The following is a 27,077-nucleotide window of genomic DNA, read 5'->3' as shown; positions in this document are numbered from 1 at the left end:
ATTTATGACTTTATGAGGCCTTACACAAGTCAACCAGTATCTAGGCATCAAACTATTGCGAAAAATTGTCTTTAGAATTCTGCAATCCTAGAACAAAACACTTGTTAATTAAAATGCATTTTGAATGGATTCGGTTAGTGACAGTGGCGTACCCAGACATAAGCCTTGGGGGGGGGGGGGTGATAAAGAAAACAAATTTTCCTTCTTTTGAAGAAGTTTGCTTACTCATAATAGGATTGTGATATATAAGGTTGTTACATTTAATGGATATTCTTCCTGAGGAGTATATATCCCCCTTATCCCCCCTTGGTTACGGCACTGGTCAGTGAAAAAATGGAGCTACTATTCTTAAAAGGGTTTTTTGACTAATTCAGACTTCTATGTTTGGCTTCACATATTATTCAATTTATGTACAATAACACACTTTTCAGAATGCAGGTAGTTTTCAGGATGATTTTTTTTGTAAAAAGGGAACATGCAAGTCAACACGAATTTATGCATATCTGTATTTTTCGCTTTTATCGTCGTATAGGTACAAGAATATTCAAGGAAAGTTGGTATATAGATATAACTATGCATATACCTATTATTCATTCAATTTGGTATTCTGTACATATAATAAAATAAAATTCGGAGTAAAATCTGATGATATTGGTAAAGAAATAAAATGAGTCAATAAATTTCCACTAAACGTTCTAGGTCTATTTCAACAATAATGAATATCACGAGTTTTATTTGTGTCCTCTTAACCTGAGCGTTGATTGAATTTTAAAATCTATCGATTGGTAATATTGATCAGGTCTAACATATCATTAGGTATTCATTCTGTATAACTATTGGGGGTTATGCAATTTCGTCACCATTTTTTTCTGATTCATATCAAACCTTTAATTAAAGAAAAATCAAAAAAACAGCAAGTTTTATTTGCATTGGATCAAGAACCCAAACAACGGAAACACACTATAGCCTCTAGGTATGGATATTATTTTCGACCTTCAGCATTTCAATATCACACCCGTAGGTATTATAATTAATAGATCCAAAACTGCCATCAATTTTAATAAAACGTGTATCAACCTTATCTATACCTGACACCTATTATCAAATAGATCCATGTAGTTGAAATTCTAACATGTTGTTTTAGATATTAATTGGTTTAATATACCTATTCATTATTAAATGTAATACATCGTTTGTTGAATTTTGAAAATGTTATCTTCTTGTTATTTAGTAGCATAGACTTATTATGCTATTGATACGTCTATGTTTAGTAGTCTATTAAAATAGTATCTAGATTAATACAGGGTTTTGCAATAAGATTATTATTTATTATTTTGAATAGCTCGCTATCTTGGCAGCTTTTGGAGCTTTTTACATTTGACAAGTAAAGACTATGCTATTACAAAAAATAGAACGTTACTCGATTTAACAACGAATTGAAATTGTTAAAATCCACTTAGAAAGTGGTGACATTTTTGCAATTACACTTCACAAATCTTTTGGGCCTTCTTGAAACAGCGGCCGGCAATAATGAAACTGATGGATTCATCAGTATAGAACTCAGCAATCCCTGCCATATACACCTCTCACCTCCCCGAGTTAGCAAAGAACCACCACACCCTTTAAAACGGTTTATCAAATGGTAAATATCATTGACGATTCAACTCACAAAATTCAATATCGTGTTATTATTTATTAATATCTTTATTCCGCAGGATTGGTCAGAGGCGGCCTTGGACTTTTCGGTAGAACTGTAGATAGAATAATCAACACATTCACTAGGGTGGAAGACCGTTTGAGGGAGCTCTTGGAGGAATTTCGTAAACAAATTGTTCGTGGTATACCAGAATTCAATATTCCTATTTTGGACCCCCTACACATTGACAATGTTGAATTCAAAATCAAACACGAATCTGGGAAGTGAGTAACTATCTATAGTATTTTCGAACAGTTATGTAATTATTATTATTATTATTATACTAACGCTTCACTTTCCGACCTATTCAGTGAAAACACATTTTCTCTTGAAAATTCAACTTTATTTATTAACATATAGTCACTTTCAAAAGCGATACATGTACTATAAGGCTTTTCAGTGCCTTTTCTGTAGAAAAATTTGTATTTGCCTTTATTAGAGCCAAATTACTTTCCCTGAAGCATTAGTTTGAGGTCTGCAATAATCCATGGGGGCTAAATCTGGAGCATCATCGATTTGTGACATTGTCAGTACACGAAACAAAACAAAAACCCAATTTATGGGGATATGATCACACTGGATGACACATGGATTCATCACTACACTCCTGATTCTCAAACATCAGCTGGAACGTGCATAGTATATTGTTTATTGACCATCTTGGCAGGTAAAGCCATCCATAGTGGATATTACATAACGTTATAGGATTGCAAAAATTAAAGAAAAATGTCCACAAATGCAAAAAAAAAGTTTTTTTTCACCACGATCGATGAATAACATGGTTAAATTGAACAATTGCTTCCAACTACTTGACCGCTCAGCTTTTTCTGTAGATCTGGCTTCCAGTGATTAATGCTTTATCAGCAGACCTCAAAAGAATGCCTTAGGGAAAGAAATTTGGGTGTAACGAAGAAGTTATTGCCGAGGTTGAAGCCTATTTTTATTTCGGAAGTAAAGACGCGTCTTTCTACAGAAAGGGGTATTGAAAAGTTAAAACAGCGTTGGAGTACTACAGATGACACTGACATGAAGTTGGAGGTGACAATATTGACGAATAGTCGGTGGTTCTTCGACCACATTCAAAGTCAGCACCAGCTTTTAGCCGTTGTTGTTGGAACAGAGTCTGAATAACACTTATCAAGACTGTGTTCGAAATTTTGACACGCATCTTTTGAAGATTTGTACTACCGAGAAGAAGTGTTTCGCCAACATTGAATTATTTGTGTGAATTACTTTATTTCATTGTATCTGTAATAAATTTTCATAAGTAGGGACTGAATTCATTAAAAAAAATGGATTTTCAGTTTCGCAGGAAACGCCAGCGACGTCACCATCAAACATATCTCGAAATTCGTGTTGGACGATGTACGATTCTCAGACATAGGTGCTTGGAGATTCAAATTGGATCTGAACATCACTTTGCCATTCATTACAGCTGAAGGATTTTACTATGTGGACGCACTCATAGGAGACACAGTGACCTTGTTTGGTAATGGAAAATTTTGGTAAGAATAACGTAAGGCAAAAAAGGATATCGACTATCTCTATATTAAAATGAAGTCGACATCCTTGCCAAGGTGCATTGGAGGGAAATCGGTGAAAAATATTGGAGAAAGCACTGATTCAAAGTCGGGAGCTTTTGAGCGCTCATCATTTTTGCGCCAATGACACTTAGTGCCGCATTAATATTGATGTATGAAGTCTCGAAAAGAGCAATTGACGCATGATAAACAAATACTAAAAATGACTTTCCGTCAGTGCTTTCTTTATTTTTTTCGATATTCTACTTGAAATTTCTATGGTTCTGACGACGCTATAAACACGATATTTTGCACGAAGATTGGAATTGAAATTCTATACAGAGTGTCCTAAGTTCGAGCGCCTATTAGACGTTTCTGTAGAACTGGATCTATTTGAAATCTGAAAATTGGGTTTATGATATTGTTCGCATTCTCTATCGAGCTAAAATATTCTTGAAGCCTGAGCACTACAGAAATTTCTTTTCATTTCGGATATGATCGAGTATTCAATTCTGATCTTTTTTTATTTGATTCGTTGCATTGGTCGAAATAGTTTTCAAAATACCGACAAAAACTGAAAAAAAATTATTTATATACATACCTACTCAATATTTTGAGCATAAACCTTTTTTACATGTTTGAAGTAGAAGAATCTGGAAATATTGTGCATTTTGTAAAACTCGTCACAGGGTGTTTCAAATATTGTGATCAGAATTAGCCTATAACTTTTGTTTATCAGATTAAAATTCTAATTTTTTATGATTGCATTGGGTTCTGCGAAAAAAATAATGAAGCCGTCTAAGATGTTGAATTTGATAGAATTGTTTTCTTATATTACAGGGCCAAAATATATCAGTTAGAGTTGAAAATAACTGCACTCTTGAAACTGGAAGGAATTCGACCAAAAGTAAATGCTCTTGGTTTGAACGTCAAGATGAAAAAATTAGAGGTTAGTTTTAATTTAATTGGCACTAATTACTGATTACTGATATTTCACGAGGAGTTTAAAACCATAGGGTAAAATTTGCAGTTTTTCCTTTTATTGAAATAAGTAAGCCATTGATAAAGTTAGTCTACCTTAAGTTGAATTAAACTCTATCTCTGAGAAAAAGGAACAAATGATCAGTAATCATAATTGTTTTATTACAGAATAACTTCGAAGGTTTGATGAGAAACAAAGAAACAGGTGATTTATATAATAGGGTTATATCACGTTTAGCCCCAGAAGCAGTAGACATGCTTTGGCCAGACCTGAAGAAACCGATAGAAAAACAAATAATGAATGTGAGTACAATAATCTTGTTGAAAAAACTTGAAATTTAAACAAGGAACAAAGACTAGTTTTCATCCAATTAACTGAATGAAACTTATTCCTTTTAAATTTCTCTCAGTATTCACAAATGAGCACTTATTTTGATAAGACAATTCAACAATTTCTGAACGTCGTTGAGGTGTGTATCTTTCCTTTTTTATTAATGGCATAGGTTTTACTTTCAAATGTCAAAAGATGACAGCTTCAAAAGTGAGAGCTGCTCAGATAGCGAGCTATTAAAAATTAAACCTCTTACTGGAAAACCCTTATTTATTTCCTTTCCTAATATGAAAATGTTTTTTAAGTTGATTAGGTACCTATCCTTAGAGATCAGATTAGATAATATTGAAACTTCTCTATTTCAGTATATCAATTCAGCCTTGGACAACACATCTGTAGCCACTTTCGTCAGAAGACTTTTCAATCTCATTTAATTGAAAAAACCGATAGGAATGTGATAATAGATAATATGAGAAATAATGATGGAGATGAAAAATTGAACTCATTCAATCGCAGTGGTAGCTAAACAAACTCATTCAAATATTGAAAGTGAAACTTAATATTAGAAATATATATTTATTGTCATTCTTTTCTGTGCCACTGGAATTATAAATATGAAATTAATTCATTTGACTTGTTGCTGTTTAATCCTGGTTCTGCAGGTACAAGCGAAAAGACTCAAAATATGTTTACCGAAAAGTTCTAAGACTTTAAACGAAGTAGGTATGTTGTTTCTTTTAGATTTAATCTTTTAGATATGCGTGGAAAAACTGTCTCGATTGAATCCATATCTGGGATATTTTCTTTGTAATGTACACAAATCCGTAGAATATGATTCCTTGAAAATGATCAACATTTCACTAGTTTTATAAGATAAGAGAAAATTTTCAAAATTTTATTTTATTTTCATCAATTCTTTTGAATTTTCATCTCACTCAGGAGAATTTCCGAGTGAAATTATTTCGAACAATGGTTATGGTACCTACATTTCAGATATTATATGTTCTATTTGTGTTTGTTAAATTGTTACATAATGAACTTTTTTTGTTCTATGTTTTATTGAAATTTATTAATAACCTCCAATGTAGCTGTATTAGGAAAATATTTTGAAAATCGTCTTTCAGCTGGAATATCCTTTGATAAAACTTTCGCTGAACTGAAGAAGGAAATAAATGATGAAATAAATTTTCCTGGGACTTTCTCAACAGATTTTCAATTGGAAAAGGTTATTAGGTGAGCTTCTACGAAAATATCATCTGCTATGATAATTATATAACACTTACCTATATGATTTGTCTATTTGTTTCCGAGTGCTGAATATCAATTACAAATTATACATAATATGCAGGGTGCAGGGGGAGGACTGTAAAAAACGAAAACCACAAATTGAAGTCATCAAGGTGGGCTCATATCAAGAGGTTTTAATCGCTTAAGGGCCTTAGTTTAGGATATACAGACTGATATTTGGATTATCAGTGAAATTTCAAAGTTGAATAAATCTTGAACCAATCTACAGACCGAGTTCAAATTTCTCAGTTGTGTCACCCTTCTCGACCAAAATTTTGTCCAAAATTTCTGAAACTGAAAAAATCAGGGCCGGATTAAAAAAAATTGTCGACATTTTCTATTTACTTTAATGTCATATCATCCTGTCCAGGAATACTGCTACTAACATTTTCATTATTTTTATTACCACAGAAAAGCAATTCATAGACCTCGTAGGAAATAATCCATAGGTGTCAAATCCGGGGATCGAGGTGACCAAGTTTATTGACCATATCTGCCGAGTAATCGATTTCCCAAAAACACTGCAAATTTTACACTTTTATTTATTATTTCCACTTCAACGCAAAATATCTCGACATATGGAGAAAAATAGTGACAATGTTGCTATTATTACAATTTTAAAATGAAAACCCCTTTATAAATGTTAAGACCTTGAGTTGAAGAATATTGTTTTGACTATCATCATAGCAATATATTTTCAATATCATGATCATATGTGGGTAAATTTCCGATAAATGATTTGTTTTCATTAATGTTGACTTAATCTTTGAGATTCAGAGATCCTTAGGGCCATTAAAACCTGATATGATATCAAACCAACTTGATTATCTCAGTTCATGGTTTCCGATTGTCGCATTCTTCCCGAGTCAACCTGTATATAAAAGAAGAAATAAATTCAGGAAATTATCGAAAAGTTTGTTAACTTATGGGTAATATTGGTTTTATTTGATATGCTTATTATATTAACTACCTATAACATTTTCAATTTTCAGCGCAAACGTTTCTGTTTCAAATATTACAATAAGTGGTATTACAAATATAACTATATGTTTATTTCCAAAATTAAATGAACCTGTGAATATTACTATGAACTCTTTAAAAATTCAAGGAGGTAATTACAAACTACAAGGAACAGTGTCAGACTTATTCGATATATATGGCGGAAATGGGTCATTTCAGTAAGTATTCAATGAGTAATATTAATTTATTTACTTTGATTCCTTTGTTACCATTTAATAACTTTCAACACTTTCTCATTGAAAATATGAAAAAAGTAATGTCTTTATGGTAAAACTATACGTCTGATTATGATAGCTCATTTCAATTTGAAAAGGTTATACTGCCAGCCAGATGATTTTGCAATCATCTAAATTCGTCTCTAATTACGAATTGAGGACATTCTTAAAATGAAGGCACTATTATTATGTATTTTACGTGTAATCTTCTTCAACCAATATTAACTAAAAACTCGACTAATGATCTAAGGAATCGACGCCGATATTATAAAAAAATAATGATACACAAAGTTGGTAACTTTGTGTATCAACCACAATGATGCATAATATGGTGTCGCCTTCTAACGGACCAATTGAAAAGTCCCAGGTCTACTATAGTAAAACATTTTTTTTTGGCGAAATTCGATTTAGTATTCAACATAGTTGGCTTCGAGGAGGATATAAAGATTATAGAGATCTTCCAACTTTTCTATATCTACCATTTCTGTAGTACGATTTGCCTTTCGCTTCAAAATAGGCCTTAGTTTCGCCGATTACTTCTAAATTTCTTTCCAGCGAGCATTCTTTTGAGGTCTGAGAACAGGAAAAAATCGCTGGGGGCCAGATGTGGCGAATACGGTGGATGCAGAAGCCCAATTCATGCAATTTTGTAATTGTTTTCATTGTTTTGTGACACGGTCCATTGTCTTGATGAAACAGCATCTTTTCTTTCTTCAAATGGGACCTTTTTTACGATTTAAACGATCCAATAACGCTATATAATAATCGCTGTCGATAGTCTGGCCCTTTTGGAGGTAATCAATGAATATTATACCTTGCGCATCCTAGAATACTGATGCCATAACCTTGCCAGCTGACTGTTGTGTTTTCCTAGTTTTGGATTCGGTTCAACGTGTGCAGTCCACTCAGCTGACTGTCGATTGTACTCCGGAGTGAAATGATGGAGTCATGCTCAGAGGAAAAAAAAGATAGAGGTGCCTTATAGCATTTGTTGACATCGCTATAACATTTTTGTTTACAAACACTTATAATGTACTGCGTTGCTATTCTGAGGAAGAAGTAATCTTTTCTCCGTTCTGTGGCATAGATGTTTTGCGAATATTCTGAGGATTTGGCAACACGGTTCTGTTGTTGTTATTGCACGTGTCAACTAGAGGTGCGTTAAGGGTTAACTGTTCATTTTAATTTCACGTTTGTAATCGGCGTTATTTCATACAAGTTTGTGAATTTTAAGTTAAATATTGTTAATTTTAATCATGGTAAATACTCGAAAAACATGTATAGTTTGTAAAACATCGGAAATGAAAACCTAACCTATCATAGGTAAGTTCACGTTTTGAGTCCATAGGCGTAGAATATATCTCGTCTATGGCGTTGTATTTGTGAGATATCGAAAACTTAATTCAATGCTAACATTTGTAGGTTTCTTTCAAATAGAGAATTTAGCAAAATATGGTGCCACGTATTAATATTGCAAATGAACAATTTGCCGAAATATGCATATGTTTGTTCCAAACATTTCAGCACCGAAAATTTAATAAGAGGCAGTAAGAGAACCATTGACTACGCCACTGAAATGTTTAACGCTCCTCTAGTTGTCAATTTTGCAGGTTTGTTGTTGTCCTATCTCACTTTATCATCATACTGTTGCAATTGATTACAATACAACGCTATTTACTTCTAAGGGCACCTCTATCTTTTCTTTCCTCTGAGGAGTCATGTTTCATCCATTGTCACATATCGACGCAAAAATTCAGGTTTATTGCAGCTTCAAACACTGCTCAGAATCATTAACACGTTGTTGCTTTTGATCGATTGTGAGCTCGCGCGGCACCCATTTTTCACACAGCTTTCTCATGTACAAATATTCGTGAATGATATAATGTACACGTTCAGATGATATCTTCACGATGTCTGCTATCTCGATCAACTTCATTTTACGGTCATTTAAAATTATTTTGTGAACTTTTTTGATTTTTTCATCGGTGACGGCCTCTTTTGGGCTTCCACTGCGTTCGCCATCTTCCCTGCTCATTTCACCACGTTTAAACTTAGCATACCAATCAATGATGGTTGATTTTCTTGGTGCAGACTCCGGAAACCTTTCATCAATCCAAGATTTTGCTTCAACTGTATTTTTTTCCCTTCAAAAAGCAATATTTTATCAGCACACGAAATTTTTTTTTTCATCTTTTTTCTAATAACAAAAGTAGCTACACTTACAACGCAATATCTTACAAACTAATGGTCGGACTGCTGTCAAATTTGGACACGTATCGTTCAAGGTTGATACTAACTAAAAATCATATGGATTTAATACTAGCACCGCCATCTGTGCATCAGACCGGGGACTTTTCAATTGGCCTAATATATTTGGTAGAATCGAAAATAATTTTAATGATTTCTTGACATATTTCCTACACAAACACTTTTTTTCTTGTAATGTCTCAAAGCTATTCATTTTTTCAGAATGGATTTAACACAATTTTCAATTGCCACAACTGACTTTTTTCCATGGCCATGGCCTTGTGTGAAAGTCAATCTAGGGGCGAAACTACAAAAAATGAAGGTATTTGTTCAATTCAAATTTGACAATAAAAATTTAATCAAATAAATATTATGCTTACCTATAGGTTCACTAAATATGCTTATAGGTTCATTTCGAAAACATTATGGATGGTGATGATCTTTTGCAACCTACACTAAATGCAGTAATCGGTGATATATTTCCAGATATAATAGATTATTATTGGCCCACTATATATGACACAATAGAGCCGTATATACAGAAGGTAAGTTCAAATAAGTAATTCTTACCATTTAATTTTTGGAAAATAATCAAATTATCGTCTCATTTGACAATAAAAATGAATATTTTTGCACGATAGAACGACTTTTGTTAGTTACCGCGTTTGTTGCTAGATCGGTAGATTATTTTTACTAGTTGCTAAGACAACAGAACAATAAGGTAAGGTAACTTACCGTTCAGCGAACGGTTAGTGAGAATGACTAAATAATATTAATTGAAATAATGAAATAACTCGCAAACAATTTGAATTCAATTAATTTAATACTGAAAATACAATTAATACAATTTCTGATGGGAATACTGCTGGCTTGAGTAGTAGCTGATGAACTCACAGAAGCTGCTGCTGAATTTAACATTTTTGTTGTTTCAACTCGCTGCTTTCCGTAATATACAACATTTTTTCAGCAAAGTCGAGTTCATTTTCCAGGGAATCCTACACATCATTAACATTAAAGCCCCAAATGACAATTTTAATTTTTGGATAATTATTTTGTATAGTTCAAGTGAAAAGTGTGTCTATCGTGCAAAAAATCCTATCTCGAACGTTAAGAGGGATTACCACCACGTGATATTTCGCGTATCATTCAAACTTTGGTACCAATTCATTTCTCCTCTGGCACTCCTACGATAACCAACCCAAAGTTGTACATTCACATCTTTTTCTCTCTTTTCTCGAAGCAAATAAGTAGAGGGGTTCACTGTACGACGACTTTCACGAAATTTTGATTTTACATCTTTTGTGATGATTTTTGGTAGGTTTTCTTTCCACGAATATTTTAAAAATATATCAGTGCTTTGAACAAAGTACATATCATCAATTTTCTTGCGAAAAACGAAAATTTACCAAAATATTTTCTTTTTCCATTCTAAAATTAAAAATATTTACTTTCTTTCATGTAGATTATAGTTTAAGGAAATGATGTGAAATCCCTATCAAAATCGGTGATGTGTAAGAAGAAAAATTCTAATTTCGTTTTGAACTGAACAAGCACGTGGTGGTGTTCCCTTAAAGGATTACCTACTGTTGTTATTATGTTTAGGGTTCTCCGTTTAAATAGTCTATGGTTTAGGGAACAATGGCAAGTTAATTTATCCTAGTGGTAACACTGATCATATTCTATGATTGTATCAATGACATGTATTGCGCAGCCGCATATAGTCTTGTCTTGTCTATGAGTAGTACGTCATAAGTTGAATAAAAAAAAAACTTGGAAGCCGTTGTTCTCCTGTTCTGTTTAAGAATAAAACTTATATTATAAAAGTGTTAAAACAGTTATTCGATCCACTAAACCCACGTTTAAAAACAGGTTATGTGCCCAGTCGTGCAACTGGAATAAAAACAATTTAACGATACGTTTTTCGAGTGTGTGAAAAGTAAAATCGAAAAAACCACGTGTGGTGTAAAATGGCAGATAACACGACCACGACGACATTAAAATTAAATGGTGATAATTGGCCCATATGGAAGTTTCAAACCAGTATTATATTAAAAGGACGAGGTCTTTTCGAGATCGCGGATGGTTCAAGAATAAAACCCAGTTCAGGAGATGAACTTAACAAATGGCTCAAGGACGACGCAAAAACTCAAGAATTGTTGGTTACACGTATGGAAGAAGGTCCTCTAACTCACTTACTGTCATGTGAATCTGCGAAAGAAATGTGGACCAAATTAAAAACGGTATATGATAAAGAATCAGTTGTAAGTGTGCATTTGCTACAACAAAGGTTTTTCATGCTCGACTTTGATTCCTCTGTGAATACATTTATATCCAAAATTGAGGAAATAAAAACCAAATTAAAGACTGCAGGTGAAGTTCTGTCAGATAAAATGATAATTACTAAAATCTTGATGACCTTGCCAGAACATTTTAAACACTTCAGATCAGCATGGGAGTCAGTTCCAGATAAAAATCAAACATTGGAAGAGTTAACCTCTAGATTATTGCTTGAAGAAGAAAGATGCAAAACAGTAGAGTCGACAACAGCACTAGTAAGCAAAACGAGTTCTCAGAATAATCCAACCAAAAAATGCTACATCTGTGCAAAAGCTGGTCACATAGCAAAGAACTGTTACTTTCGAACTAAGAACTCTAAGAATGATAAGGCTGATAAAACAAATAAATTTTGCAGTTACTGCCGAAAACAAGGACATCTAGTTCAGACTTGTTGGATCAAGAAGAAAAAGGAAGAACCGTCGAATAAGAATCCTGTCAAAGAAGAAGTGGAACACAACGCTTTTATGGTATATTCAGATGGTGTAAAATCAGGTGATTGGTACCTTGACTCGGGAGCCACTGAACATATGACATGGGATAGAAGCTTGTTCGAGAAAATGTTCGAGGATCGAACCCCTAGGATGGTGCAAGTTGGAAATGGGCAAACATTGGAGGTAAGAGGATATGGAAATATTAAAATGTGGTCCTATAATGGAAGAAAATTCATTGAAACGTCATTATCGAATGTTTTGTATATACCTGACCTAAAATTTAATTTATTCTCGGCTGGATGTGCTCTTGATAAGGGATATTTCATGTCATCTGATAATTCATCATGTAAGTTTTTTGATAAATATGGAAATATTAGAGCCCAGGCACTAAGACAGAATAAATTATATAAAATGCAGTTCAAGAAGGAAATGTATGAAAACAAAATAGAAAATGAATTAACTAATAATATTTCTGAATGTATGACAGTTAAAAATATAGAAAATTTAGAGACTTGGCATCACAGATTAGCACATCAAAATATTAAGTACATCAAAGATTTCCTTAAAAAAATGAATGTTGAGTATATAAACAATGAATTTATTTGTGAATACTGTTTATCGGGCAAACAACATAAATTAAAATTTCAACATAGTGAATCACGAGCTACTGTACCTTTAGAGCTAGTTCATGCAGATGTGTGTGGTCCTATGGAAACACCTTCGTTAGGAGGAGCTCGATATTTTTTATTATTTAAAGATGACTACACCTCATATAGACATGTTTATTTCCTAAAGCAGAAATCTGAAGTAGCAAAAGCAATTGAAAATTATATATCTATGGCAGAAAGGCAAACTGGTGCAAAGATGAAAGTTTTGAGGACAGACAATGGTTTAGAATTTGTGAACAAACAGGTAACGGAATGTCTGCAAAGCAGAGGTATATGCCACCAACGCACAGTGGTATATACTCCCCAACAAAATGGAAGGGCGGAACGAGAAAACCGAACATTGGTTGAAGCAGCCAGGACAATGTTACATAGCAATAAAAATTTGACAAAAATGTTTTGGGCAGAAGCAATAAATACCGCTACATATGTTCTGAATCGCTCTGGTCCAAGCATTGTTCAGTTTAAAACTCCTTTTGAATTATGGAATCAAAAGGAATATAAGATGGAAAATTTTAATATTTTTGGAAGTAGAGTTTCAGTACTAGTACCTAAGGAAAATAGATTGAAGTGGGACACAAAAAATGAACAAGGATACTTCCTTGGTTATGGAGAAGACACAAAGGGATTTAGAGTGTATTTACCTGATAAAAACAAGGTTGTCATACAGAGGGATGTAATATTCCTACCAGAAAAAGTTCAAGAAACAAAAGGTAAAATAACTGAATTCTGTAATATTGAAGAAAATCAAGACTTGGAGTTAGAAGATACCCAAATTGATAATATTGTACACGATGAAGAGACAATTACCGATGAAGAAGAGTTGGATCCAGAAATCAGTGAAGAAATAGTGAATGGAAGATATAACCTGAGAAGAAACTTAAGAGGAAACCCAAGGTTTGAAGATTTTGAAATGGATTTGGATAGTTTGTTGTTGACAGTTACAGAAGATGACGAACCAACATGCTATGAAGATGCTATGAAAAGCGTTGAGGCTGAGCAATGGAGGAAGGCAATGGAGGAGGAAGTAAAATCGTTGCAAGAAAATGAATCGTTTGAAGTAGTGTGTGATAGTGATGTTAAAAGGCCTGTCATAGAGTGCAAATGGGTGTATAAGAGGAAGAAAGACGAGTTCGGTAGTGTCACGAAATTCAAAGCAAGACTTGTTGCAAAAGGTTTTCAACAGACAATTCCATTAAACGGCGATATTTATAGTCCAGTAGCGAAATTAACTTCTGTAAGAATTTTCTTAGCTATATGCAATAATTTAAATTTCAGGATACATCAACTTGATGTATGTAGTGCTTTTTTAAATGGAGAAATAGATGATGATGTATATATTTTATTACCTAAAGGTTTTAATACTGACACAGGAAAATTTGCAAAGCTAAGGAAGTCCTTATATGGATTACGATCCTCACCAAAAAATTGGTATAAAAAATTTAATGATTTAATGATGACATTGAACTTTGTAAGATCTCAAAATGAATACTGTATTTACTACAAAATTTCAGGCTGTTCAAAGATTTTTGTATTGATCTATGTTGATGATCTATTAATTGCCGGATCAGATGAAAAAGAGGTTGATGATCTAAAAGTTACTTTGAATCAACACTTTAAAATGAAAGACTTAGGAGGTATCAGTTATTTTTTGGGTATGCACATCACACAAAATGTATTGAAAAATGAAATCATAATCAACCAAACTTTATATCTAAAGAAAATGTTGAAAATTTTTAAAATGGAAAACTGTAAACCTTGTAATACCCCTATGGAACCAAATTTTAGACATGATGATCTTAAACGCAAAAATTCTGAAAGTATAGAAATTGAAGAAAGATGTAGAGCAGCAATAGGTTCTATAATGTATGCCATGTTATGCTCTCGCCCAGATCTATGTATAAGCATAAGTATCCTAAGTAGATATCAATCAACTGCAAGTTCACAACTTTGGCAATCGATTAAACGAGTTTTAAGATATGTTCAAAAAACACAAAATTTAAGTTTAGTTTTTAGAAAAACTGATTTTCAGAATGAAATTGAAGGATATGCTGATGCAGATTGGGCTGGGGATAGAACAGACAGGAAATCTACGTCTGGTTATGTATTTAAAGTTTTTGGGTGCACAGTCAGTTGGTGCTCTAGAAAACAATCATCCGTAGCTCTGTCTTCAACAGAAGCGGAATATATAGCTTTAAGCTTAGCCATAAGTGAAGCTTGTTGGCTTAAGAGTTTAATTAGTGATTTAAAAATTTGTGATAGTTTAAATGTCATGATTTATGAAGATAATCAATCGGCTATCAAAGTGTGTAGGAACCCAGAGTTCCACAAGAGACTCAAACATATTGATATTCGTTATCATTTCATTCGAGACAAAATAAATGATAAAACAGTTTCACTAAAGTATATTCCAACCAAACTGCAACTCGCAGATTTGTTCACGAAACCGCTGTCTCTAAGTTCATTCAATAATTTTACAATCAACTGCAATGTATTTTAAGAAATTTTTTTTGGGTAACTTACCATTGAGGGGGAGTGTTGTTATTATGTTTAGGGAACAATGGCAAGTTAATTTATCCTAGTGGTAACACTGATCATATTCTATGATTGTATCAATGACATGTATTGCGCAGCCGCATATAGTCTTGTCTTGTCTATGAGTAGTACGTCATAAGTTGAATAAAAAAAAAACTTGGAAGCCGTTGTTCTCCTGTTCTGTTTAAGAATAAAACTTATATTATAAAAGTGTTAAAACAGTTATTCGATCCACTAAACCCACGTTTAAAAACACCTACCAATCTCAGACAAACTATTGTCTTCATTCAGTAAAATGTCCTTACCATTCTCAATACTCAAGATACTCCATTTTATTCCAGATCATAGACAAATATATCAATAAATCTGAACTAGAGAACCTAATAACCATACTTTCAAGAAATGATGAATCCATTGTTAGAGATAACAAGAAAAGCTGCTTCAATTTAAGTGATATAATTAATGCGTGAGCAAATCACAATTCACATTGTAGTTTTTTGGTATCTAGTACCTACCTAATGAGCTTAATAAAAAATTCTTTCATTCATTTCATACTATGTTCAGGTTGTTCCATACTTTCAGGGCGAATGCAGGACAATTTGGATAGTCTGAATCAGCATTGAAAATTGTGAAATGATGATGAATGGTCTTCTATACATTTTATTAAAAACTTTAAATCAATATAACTCTCAAACGCTTTCATTTATATTCTTGAACATTTCAAGGAATAAGTCTAGGCTAGGAAAATCACCCATATTCAGTTCTTGTTGATATAGATAACATTAAAAATATAATATTTTCAGTCCAAGCGAGTATAAGTTGTCCTGCATTCACACTGAATGCATATTCTGTTATTTACGAAATACTCTGTATATTTGGATTACTTTTGTCCTTATCAAATACCATTTTTTGCTAATAAATGCTCACAAAGTGAAAAATGAAAAATAAATATCAAACATTTTTATATTCATTTGTTATTTTTCAATTTGTGACTTATACATATTTCAATCAATGTTTTACCATATGACTATATGGAACCTTAAAAATCAATCTTTGGTTTGATAATGGCCAATACGCCGAAACATGATGAAACCGGATGATTTAATATTCAAGGTTCCAACAACAGAAGTGTTTTACAGACTTTTCCTTCAACTTCATACTCACATTAATACCAATCAATACCGAATCAAAACGTATGAATCAATTCATGTGTATCCAAACTTCAGTAGGATATGCAGTTTGAATATTATTGTTCTGCTGGAAATGTTGAAAACTTTTCAAGGGTTCCAAAAAAATTCTCACGCTTACAAAATTCCTACTACATACTTCGATCATTATTTGATCGATTTGCTCCTTTGATTTTATTGCTTAGTTATCTTACCAAGCTTTATTAACAAAATGATGAACACTATCGACATATCTTATATGAATTAATAAGAAATGGGAAATTATGAAAATATCCCGCGAATTTAAGGCCTGCAGAAGCATAGATTTATGTTTCATTGTCTGGTTAATAGATTTCTGTAAAAAACACCAAACTCAGAAGGTAGGTATGCCTGCAAGCGTCGTTTGAACCCCATTTTTTGAAGATATACTCTCCTATACAGAATGGTCTAGATTTTAGTGCAATAACTTTGGCGTCGGATAGAACAACTCTTTTCATGAAAAAAAAACCTATAAACATATATTCTAACAAGCTTCGTTTTCGAGATGTTTTTTTTCGAGGGTGTTGATGTTTGAAAAAAATATCAATTTTTTACTTATTATTGTAAAAAATTGCATATTCCGCTTTTAACGTCGTATACAAGAATATTCAAGGAAAGTTGGTATATAGGTATATGCATATACCTATTATTCATTCAATTTGGTGTTCTGTACATATAATAAAATAAAATTTGGAGTAAATTCTGATGCTATTGGTATAGAAATAAAATGAGTCAATAAATTCCCACTAAACGTTCTAAGTATTTTTCAACAATTATGAATATCACGAGTTGTATCCTCTCAACCTGATCGTTGATTGAATTTTAAAATCTATTGATTGGAAATATTGATCAGGTCAAACATATAATTTGGTATTCATGCAGTATAACTATTGGGGGTTAATGGAGTTATGAAATTTCGTCACCATTTTTCACTGAATCATATAAAACCTTAGATTAAAAAAAAATAAAAAAGGATATCTCAAACAAACAGCGAGTTTTAATTTCAATGATCAATAATCCAAACAACGGAAACACAGTATAGCCTTTATTTATGGATATTATTTTCGACCTTCCTCATTTCAATATAACAAAAGTAGGTATATTATTAATAGATACGAAACTGCCATCGGTTTAAATAAAACGCTTATCAACCCCACCCGAAAAGTTACAGCCGCCCAGATAGAGGGCTATTCGAAATTTAAATTTTTATTGGAATACCCTTTTCAATTAAGTTGATTAGGTATCTATTCTCAGAGATCAGATTAGATGATATTGAAACTTCTCTATTTCAGTATATCAATTCAGCCTTGGACAACACATCTGTAGCCACTTTCATCAGAAGATTTTTCAATTGCATTTTATTGAAAAAACCGATAGGAATATGATAATAGATAATATAAGACATAAAGATGGAGATGAAAAATATCGAACTCATTCAATCGCAGTGGTAGCTAAATAAACTCATTCAAATATTGAACGTGAAACTTAATATTAGAAATATATATTTATTGTCTTTCTTTTATGTGCCACTGGAATTATAAATATGAAATTAATTCATTTGACTTGTTGCTGTTTATTCCTGGTTCTGCAGGTACAAGCGAAAAAACTCAAAATATGTATACCGACAATTCCTAAGACTTCAAACGAAGTAGGTAGGTATGTTGTTTCTTTTAGATTTCATCTTTTAGATATGCGTGGAATAACTGTCTCGATTGAATATCTGGGATATTTTCTTTGTAATGTACACAAATCCGTAGAATATGATTCCTTGAAAATTATCAACATTCCACTAGTTTTATAAGTTCAGTGAAAAATTTCACAATTTTATTTAATTTTCATCAATTCTTTCGAATTTTCATCTCACTCAGAAGAATTTTCGAGTGAAATTATTTCGAACAATGGTTATGGTACCTACATTTCAGATATTTTATGTTCTACACTTGTGTTTGTTAAATTGTTACATAATGAACTTTTTTTTGTTCTATGTTTTAGTAAAATTTATTAATTAACTCCAATGTAGCTGTATTAGAAAAATATTTTGAAAATTTTCTTTCAGCTGGAATATCCTTCGATAAAACATTCGCTGAACTGAAGGAAATAAATGACGAAATAAATTTTCCTGGGACTTTTTCAACAGATTTTAAATTGGAAAATATTATTAGGTGAGCATCTCAGAAAATATCATCAGAGATAATAATTATAACACTTACCTATATGATTTGTCTATTTGTATCTGAGTGGTGAATACCGATTACAAATCATACATAATATGCAGGGTGGGTCAGGACTGTCAGGAGGAATGCAGTGGCGTACCCAGACATAAGCCTTGGGGGGATAAAGAAAAAAAATTTTCAAATTTTCCTTCTTTTGAAGAAGTTTTTCAATGAAATTTGCTTACTCATAATAAGATTGTGATATATAAGGTTATACCATATAATGAATATTCATCCTGAGGGGGGATATATCCCTCTTATCCCCCCTTGGGTATGCCACTGGAGGAATGTAAAACACGGAAACCAAAAATTAAAGTCATCAAGGTGGGCTCATATCAAGAGGTTTTAATAGCCTGAGGGCCTTAGTTCAGGATATGCAGACTGATATTTGGATAATCAGTGAAATTTCAAAGTTCAATGAATCTTGAACCAATCTACAGACCGATTTTAAATTTTTGCACCTTTCTGGACCGCCTTCGTCCAAAATTTCTGAAATTGAAAAAATCAGGGCCGGGTTAGAAAAATTGTTGACATTTTCTATTTACTTTAATGTCATATCATCCTGTAGAGGAATATTAGTACTAAGGAATTTCTTTATTTTTATGACCATAGAAAAGCAATTCATAGACCTCGTGTTTCGGTGTTATACCCATAGGAAAGAATCCATAGGTGATGTCAGATCAGGGGATCGAGATGACCAATGATTTGTTTTCAATAATGTTGACTTGATCTTTAAGATTCAGAGATCCTTAGGACCATTAAAACCTGATATGATATGAGACCAACTTGATTATCTCAGTTCATGGTTTCCTATTGTAGTATTCTTCCCGAGACACCCTATACATAAAAAAAGAAATAAATTCAGGAAATGCAAAAAGTTTGGTAAACTTATGGGTAATATTGGTTTTATTTGTTAAGATTATATTTACAACCTATAACATTTTCAAATTTCAGCGCAAACATTTCTGTTTCAAATATTACAATAAGTGGTATGAAAGATATAACTATATGTTTATCTCAAAATGTGAATGAACCTGTGAATATTACTATGAACTCTTTAAGAATTCAAGGAGGTAATTACGAACTACAAGGAACAGTCTCAGACTGTCTCAATATATATGGCGGAAATGGGTCATTTCAGTAAGTATTCAATGAATAATATTCATTCCTTTGTTACCATTTAATAACTTTCAACACTTTTTCATTTGAAATATGAAAAAAGTAATATGTTTATGGTGAAACTATATGTCTGATTCTGATAGCTCAATTCAATTTGTAAAGGTCATACTGCCAGCCAGATGATTTTGCAATCATCTAAATTTGTCTTAAATTACGAACTGAGGAAATTCTTAAAATTAATAATTATAATATTATACCGCGTGGTCCACCCCAGACGCGAATTACATTTTGAAAAAAAAATTTAAGATATTCGAAAATCTTTTTTTGTGATATGTATATGGTAGTTAAAAGAATTTAAATTTATTTTCTTTTATACAGGGTGTTCGAAAACAAAGATATAGATAGATAAGTTACACTTTTTTCATTGTAGCACCCTGTACCTATATGTATTCAAAAATGGAATTGCTCAAATAAAGATGAGTTTTCTCAGATCACTTCATCCTTAGAAGCAACATTTACGATAAAATGGCGAAAAATTGAAAATATGGAATTTTTTTTAATTGGTAATTAATGAAGAAATCAGTTACGCCGTCGATACAGATAATGTTATTTCGAGTAGATACCTATATTGACTACTTCTATGCAGAAAGAAAATCTCATCTCTGGATTACACAGAGAGATCATAATTAATATTCAAACATTAACTACAAATAATGACCAAAAACTTTCTTATTTGAAATGACACACCCTAACAGCTTTGTGTATGTGTATCACCCACTATATCGGGTAGAATCTCAGAGTACTAAACATAGATATTTATTACTCTGTGGGTGGAAACGAAAACTTAAAAAAAAAAAATTTCAATGATTTCTTCACATATTTTCTACACAAACAAATCCAGAAACGTTGAAGTCTTTTGGTAAGCTGTTATAAACCCATTACTATTTTTCTTGTTGATTGATATTAATCATAGGTATTCTTCGTTTATTTATACTTTCATTTCTCAATTTGAGTATTTTCTAGTTTTAACATTTTTTAATAATTCTTTGATATTCTGGAAATTCTGGAATTAATTTATACTTACATGCATACAACATTGATTATTTGTTGACGGAGGGCTTTCGTAGATATCCCTCGTTTCATAATAATGTATTAGCGCTAGTACAAGCGTTTGCAGAAAAATCAGAGTTCACGTTCAGTCCCTCATCAAATTTCGTTTGATCATGGATCTAAGAATTTTTTGAAGATCCTTCTTGTAATATCTCAAAGCTATTCATTTTTCTAGAATGGATTCAACAAAATTTTCAATTGCCGCAACAAACCTTTTTCCATCATTTCCAATTAATTGTTTCACAGTCAATCTAGAATCGAAAATAATTTTAATAATTTCTTGACATATTTCCTACACAAACAAATTCGAAAACGTAGAAGTCCTTTGGCAAACAGTCATAAAGTACTATTTTTCGTGTTGATTGATATTGATCATATTCTTTGTTGATTAATGGTACTTTTTTTCTTGTAATGTCTCAAAGCTATTCATTTTTTCAGAATGGATTTAACACAATTTTCAATTGCCGCAACTGACCTTCTTCCATCATGGCCATTGGGTTGTGTGACAGTCAATCTAGAGGCGAAACTACAAAAAATGAAGGTATTTCAAGTTCAATTCAAATTTGACAAAAAAAATCTGATCAAGTAAATATGCTTATAGGTTCATTTCGAAAATATTATGGATGGTGATGCTCTTTTGCAAGCTCTACTAAATGCAGTAATCGGTGATATATTTCCAGATATTATAGATATTTATTGGCCCACTATATATAACACAATAGAGCCGTATATACAGAAGGTAAGTTGAAATAAGTAATTTTTACCATTTAATTTTTGGAAAATAATCAGTTTATCCATTTATTTGACAATAAAAATTAATATTTTCGCACGATATGACGACTTTCGTTAGTTACCGCGTTTGTTGCTGGATAGGTAGATTATTATTTTTACTAGTTGCGATGACAAACAGAACAGTAAAAGTTATGAAATGAGGTAACTTACCGTTCAGCGAACGGTTACTGAGATTGACTAGATAAATATTAATTGAAATAATGAAATAATTCGCAAAAAATTCGAATTCAATTCATTTAATTTTGAAAATATAATTATTACAATTTCTGATGCAAATACTGCTGGCTTGAGTAGTAGCTGATGAACTCACAGAAGCTGCTGCTGAATTTAACATTTGTTGTTTCAACTCGCTAGGTGCTGTAATATACAACATTTTTTCAGCAAAGTCGAGTTTATTTTCAAGAGAATCCTACACAGCATTGACATTGAAGCCACAAATTACTATTTTAATTTTTTTGATAATTATTTTCTATAGTTTAAGTGAAAAGTGTGACTATCGTGCAAAAAACGTTATAAGTCCTAACACGAAATTGTGATTTTACATCATTTGTGATGTTTTTTGGTAAGATTTTTTTTTCACGGATATTTTAAAAATATATCAGTGCTTTGTACAAAGTACATATCATCAATTTTCTTGCGAAAACCGAAAAGTTACCAAAATATTTACTTTTTCCATTCTAAAATTTAAAAATATTCACTTTCTTCCATGTAGAGCATATAGTTTAAGGAAATGATGTGGAAACCCCATAAAAATCGGTTATTTGAAGGAAAAAAATATCTCTAATTTCGTTTTGAACTGAACAAGCACCTACCAATCTCAGACGAACTATTGTCTTCTATCAGTAAAATGTCCTTACCATTCTCAATACTCAAGATACTTCATTTTATTCCAGATCATAGACGAATATATCAATAAATCTGAACTGGAGAACCTAATAACCATACTTTCAAGAAATGATGAATCCATTGTTAGAGATAACAAGAAAAGCTGCTTCAATTTAAGTGATACCTATAATTAATGAGTGAGCAAATCACAATTCACATTGTGGTTTTTAGGTATCTAGTACCTACCTAATGAGCTTAATAAAAATTAATTCATTCATTTCATACTATGTTCAGGTTGTTTCATACTTTCAGGGCGAATGCAGGACAATTTGGATAGTCTGAATCAGCATTGAAAATTGTGAAATGATTATGCAGGGTCTTTTATACATTTTATCTTTCAATTATTATAAGTCTCAAACGCTTTCATTGGTATTCTTGAAAATTTCAATGACCCATATTCAGTTCTAGTTGATGTAGATAACAGTCAATATATAATATTTTCATTTTCAGTCCAAGCGAGTTTAAGTTGTCCTGCATTCATACTGAATGCATATTCATATGATAGTTATTTTCGAAATACTCTGTATATTTAGATTACTTTTATCCTTATCAAATACCATAAGGAGAAGAAAAAATTTTTTTAATACAATATATAGGTCATCCACCGAATCAATGATAAAAAACTGTAATTTTTCATTAGAAATATCTACTTTTCTGTAAAGCAGGTACTATATTATTTACAAATATAAAATATTAGTGAGAAATTAGTATTATATTAATGACTAAATTAATTATAATAAACGTTTATTCGTCTACTGAGACAGGGCCGGCGTTAGGGGTGAAACAGTGAAACTATTCGAGGGGCGGCAATTAAGGCAGTGGTGTAGATTTTCATTAGGAAAAGGATCATCGCACCCCTATAGCTACGCCACTGGATAATGTTAACAGGAGACACTTACCTTATTCGAAACATTACATTATCTATATAGTCTTTAATAACTAAAAATCTAAACAATTAATGTAATAATACTTGTTATAAGTTAAAAACCGGATATTTTTTTCAAACTTTAACACCCTGCATCTCTAAAATGAAGCTTGTTAGGATATACGTCCATATAAACTTTTTTTCATGGAAAGAGTTGTTCTATCCGACGCCGATGTTATTGAACTAAATTATAATTTCATGATGGCATTGTTCTTAATTCGAGTCTTTCTTTTTTTGTAACAAATATCATTCAAATATAGCTCTTATAGCATCCGAGAATCTTTTAAGTAGAAAAGTTTAAACCTTTAAACTTTAAACCCTTCAAGATATGCATGCGACTGTTTGCCTGCCAGAGAGATGGCGTTTTGGGGATCGCATCTTTCACTTTAGGTGTATTTGACAGGGATCACTGAGTGCCAACCCGGCGATTCCATTGGTAATCACTAGGCAACAAAGTGAAATTCCTGGAGAGAAGGCCCACCTTCGAAATTGGCTTGAGAAAGCTTCGCCAAACATGATGTACATTTTAAAATGTAGGTATAGAATTAAAACATCAAGAGCTTGTTGTCATCAAATGATCAAATAATGCATAATTTTCTATTATTTCGAAAATTATTGGAAAAAATCAGTTATTTAGATGAAATGAAACGAACAAAAGACAATTTCATCCAAAAAATGTCTAAATTTCCATCAAATTATTCGAAATACAATATTTCTCAGAGAAGGAGTAAAATAGTGATTGAAATATATCAACGCAATATTGCGTCGAAGGAATAAATGTAAGGAAATATTACCTATGTAGGTAATGGTACGGTAACACAGTGGCGACAATACGTTCAAATTAAGCCTAAAAATGGCGAATGGAGCGGGGCTTAACCATAGAACTTAAGAAGGTTTTACTGAACTGAACTGGCACTTCATCAAAATTAAAATTATTAGGCCTGATATATTGGTATAAAGAACAAATTTATTCAACTGAAGAATACCTACTACAGAGTACAGTGACTTAAAAATGGGTTTTACATTTCGAATAAATAATAAATTCCAAAAATTAGGTAAACGGCTCCGAAACCGGCAGCCAATCAAAAATGAGACCACTCGTGTCGCCACTGTAGTTTATCAATGATACCTACAGAACACTTACCTTCCGCCATCTTTGTGAAGACTAAAGCGCCCTCAACGAAAGTTATAACTGCTATATTTCAATTTCGTGATAATTTCGATCATATTTCTCGGTAACTTTTACTCAACTTGGTATTTCTCTGTGGATCTCGGAGGAATAATAATAAACTTCATATCATTAATCCTCTGCACTGTGGATATTATAATATTCTGAATTTGGAAATTTTATGTGAAGTTTTTTATGGCCGATATAAATAATAATATAAATCCATATTTAAGACATTTTATCTCTTGATATATATTACTATTTAAGATAATTTTTCTACGGTAAAGCTAACTTATTGATTAGTGAGGCCATATCAGTTCGATTCTCTATTATGAAGAAGAATTTGGTTCTATGCACAACTTGACAAACTTGTCAACATTCCCCATGGCATTTCTCTTTTGAACAATTCATAGCGTTTTTGATAGGATTCCTGTTTCCGATATCCGAGGTAGGTTTTAGAGTTTTTTCAATTTAAGTTTAATAATTAGTATCATAAATACTCCTATTAGAATATGTACTATTATTCACTCAGTGATTTTAATACTTTCTTTAATAATTTTGTCAAAGGTTTACCTAGATAAATTCTGATTAATTGTATGTGACATTGAGGTTATGAAATTATACTTTTTTGTAGAAGTTCAATATGTTTATACTTTTGAAATTTTAGATCCACAATGGCTCCTCGTAAAGGAAAAGTACAAAAAGAAGAAGTCCAAGTTTCTCTTGGCCCCCAAGTTAGAGAAGGAGAAGTTGTATTTGGCGTAGCCCACATATTCGCCAGCTTCAACGATACTTTTGTACATGTTACCGATCTTTCTGGAAAGGAAACCATCTCCAGAGTTACTGGAGGTATGAAAGTCAAAGCTGATCGTGATGAAGCTTCTCCCTATGCTGCTATGTTGGCCGCACAAGTAAGTTTTTCCATTTACATGTAGATTTTCTTTTCATATTAATTGAATATGATAACAAGTGTATCGGGGGGGAATTGATTTATAAATCTTTCAATCTTTTTATTTCAAAGTTTCTATAGTTGAGTCCCACGAATTTTAAACTCTCAACAATTGAAATAAGATTTATGCTTGCTAGTGAAGCAGTGACATTTCATTGTTACTTCGGCTTATTTTTCAATACCTACAATCTTGGAACATTAATAAGAGGAATGGAAATTGCCTTGTAACTGATGCATTCGTTTTGATTCCAACATTCGTCACTCCTTGTCTGATGGGACACTAGAGCAGTAGCGTAACATAATTTGATTTATTTTGAAATTATCAATTGATGCTCAAAAAGAGTTTGCAATGTGATTTATTAATGACAATTCTTTTGTGCTTCAAAAATGCAATGTTTTTCTCAGTTTGATGATTTAGCTATAGTGTAGTTGAGGAAAAAGGATTCCTGATAAAACATTTAACAATCAAATCAGCATTCTGCATCTATGGATTCGGCTAGATCAATTGTGATTGGCGACACTAATCTTCTGAACTGAACCATTTCTCTCGATTATGGGATCAAGCACAAATGTTTACTTTCCGTTTTTTCTCTTTATACTACATTAGAAATCAACTTCCCCTAAATGAGGTTAGGAACATCAGTACTTTCATTCTTCAACAAATATTGTGCCCTTTATTCTTGAATAAATGGCATGAATTGATTATATTACCTTGCAGGATATGTTATGAATAGTATTGACACGATTTTTTTTTTCTCAGGATGTAGCTGAAAAATGTAAAACTTTAGGCATTACTGCTTTACACATTAAATTGAGAGCAACTGGAGGTAACCGCACAAAGACTCCAGGACCAGGAGCACAAAGTGCTCTTAGGGCTTTGGCTAGATCTAACATGAAAATTGGAAGAATTGAAGATGTGACCCCTATCCCTTCAGATTCTACTCGCAGGAAGGGTGGTCGTCGTGGTAGAAGATTGTAAATTTTTTTTTTGGTTTGGTGACATAATTTAAGAAAATAAAATGTGTTTTAACTAAACTATTTCATTGTTTCATTACCTTCTGGATATTTAAATTATTGGGTTGTCATTATACATTCCAACTTTATGTCCGATAATTGAGGAATTATTTTCAATTAAGTATTAAAATACTGATTCAATAGATACAAAAATAAAATTGTAAGTTTAGAATATTTGTGATGATTAATAGTTTTCATTCATTTGAATATTATTCAATTTATTCCTATTGAAACATAGTCTATTTCTTAACAAGAGATAACGAATATAAATTCTTGATAATTTTCAGAAAAATATGCACTTTTAAAACATTAAAAATTTTCTATTACAACATAACAAGGATTCACGTCATAAGTTCAACGAAAACAATTGAAATCTTTATTGATTTTTTACTTTCAATTTTACTATGAAAGTATTAATATATAGATATATTG

The 27,077-nt window shown here is 32.1% G+C and overlaps 2 protein-coding genes across 6 annotated transcripts in view; both read left to right on the top strand.

Moving 5' to 3' along the window:
• LOC123675817 overlaps positions 1 to 22,924 on the top strand; it is a 28,053-nt gene extending 5,129 nt beyond the window's left edge. The window contains exons 2-16 of one of the 5 annotated variants that reach the window (XM_045611344.1): positions 1,716 to 1,920; positions 3,001 to 3,201; positions 4,057 to 4,165; positions 4,366 to 4,500; positions 4,894 to 5,247; positions 5,653 to 5,761; positions 6,808 to 6,993; positions 9,520 to 9,619; positions 9,705 to 9,842; positions 15,607 to 18,122; positions 18,527 to 18,632; positions 19,638 to 19,823; positions 21,351 to 21,453; positions 21,514 to 21,651; positions 22,598 to 22,924. In XM_045611344.1, the coding sequence (XP_045467300.1) occupies positions 1,716 to 1,920; positions 3,001 to 3,201; positions 4,057 to 4,165; positions 4,366 to 4,500; positions 4,894 to 4,962 (719 nt within the window). In that variant the 3' untranslated portion in view covers positions 4,963 to 5,247; positions 5,653 to 5,761; positions 6,808 to 6,993; ... (6 more) ...; positions 21,514 to 21,651; positions 22,598 to 22,924. Of the gene's footprint in view, positions 1 to 1,715; positions 1,921 to 3,000; positions 3,202 to 4,056; positions 4,166 to 4,365; positions 4,501 to 4,893; positions 5,252 to 5,652; positions 5,762 to 6,807; positions 6,994 to 9,519; positions 9,620 to 9,704; positions 9,843 to 15,606; positions 18,123 to 18,526; positions 18,633 to 19,637; positions 19,824 to 21,350; positions 21,454 to 21,513; positions 21,652 to 22,597 lie in introns of all 5 variants that reach the window. The other 4 variants (XM_045611343.1, XM_045611345.1, XM_045611346.1 and 1 more) reach the window with 4 other exon arrangements.
• Positions 22,925 to 25,000: 2,076 nt separating this feature from the next.
• LOC123675818 (40S ribosomal protein S14) lies at positions 25,001 to 26,669 on the top strand. Its single transcript, XM_045611348.1, has 3 exons — positions 25,001 to 25,130; positions 25,350 to 25,593; positions 26,392 to 26,669. Exons 2-3 carry the CDS (start codon positions 25,357 to 25,359, stop codon positions 26,608 to 26,610), a joined length of 456 nt encoding a protein of 151 aa, XP_045467304.1. The 5' UTR covers positions 25,001 to 25,130; positions 25,350 to 25,356; the 3' UTR covers positions 26,611 to 26,669.
• Positions 26,670 to 27,077: the final 408 nt, after the last annotated feature.

This window comes from Harmonia axyridis, chromosome 3, assembly GCF_914767665.1.
Source record: "Harmonia axyridis chromosome 3, icHarAxyr1.1, whole genome shotgun sequence".
NCBI lineage: Eukaryota > Metazoa > Arthropoda > Insecta > Coleoptera > Coccinellidae > Harmonia > Harmonia axyridis.
This window is presented reverse-complemented; position numbering and strand designations above follow the sequence as displayed.

Bases quoted from the DNA above. Each gene is read 5' to 3' on its own strand.
- LOC123675818 (XM_045611348.1), top strand. From the start codon at position 25,357: ATGGCTCCTCGTAAAGGAAAAGTACAAAAAGAAGAAGTCCAAGTTTCT. The intron at 25,594-26,391 runs GTAAGTTTTTCC...TTTTTTTCTCAG, and splicing joins CTGCTATGTTGGCCGCACAA to GATGTAGCTGAAAAATGTAA.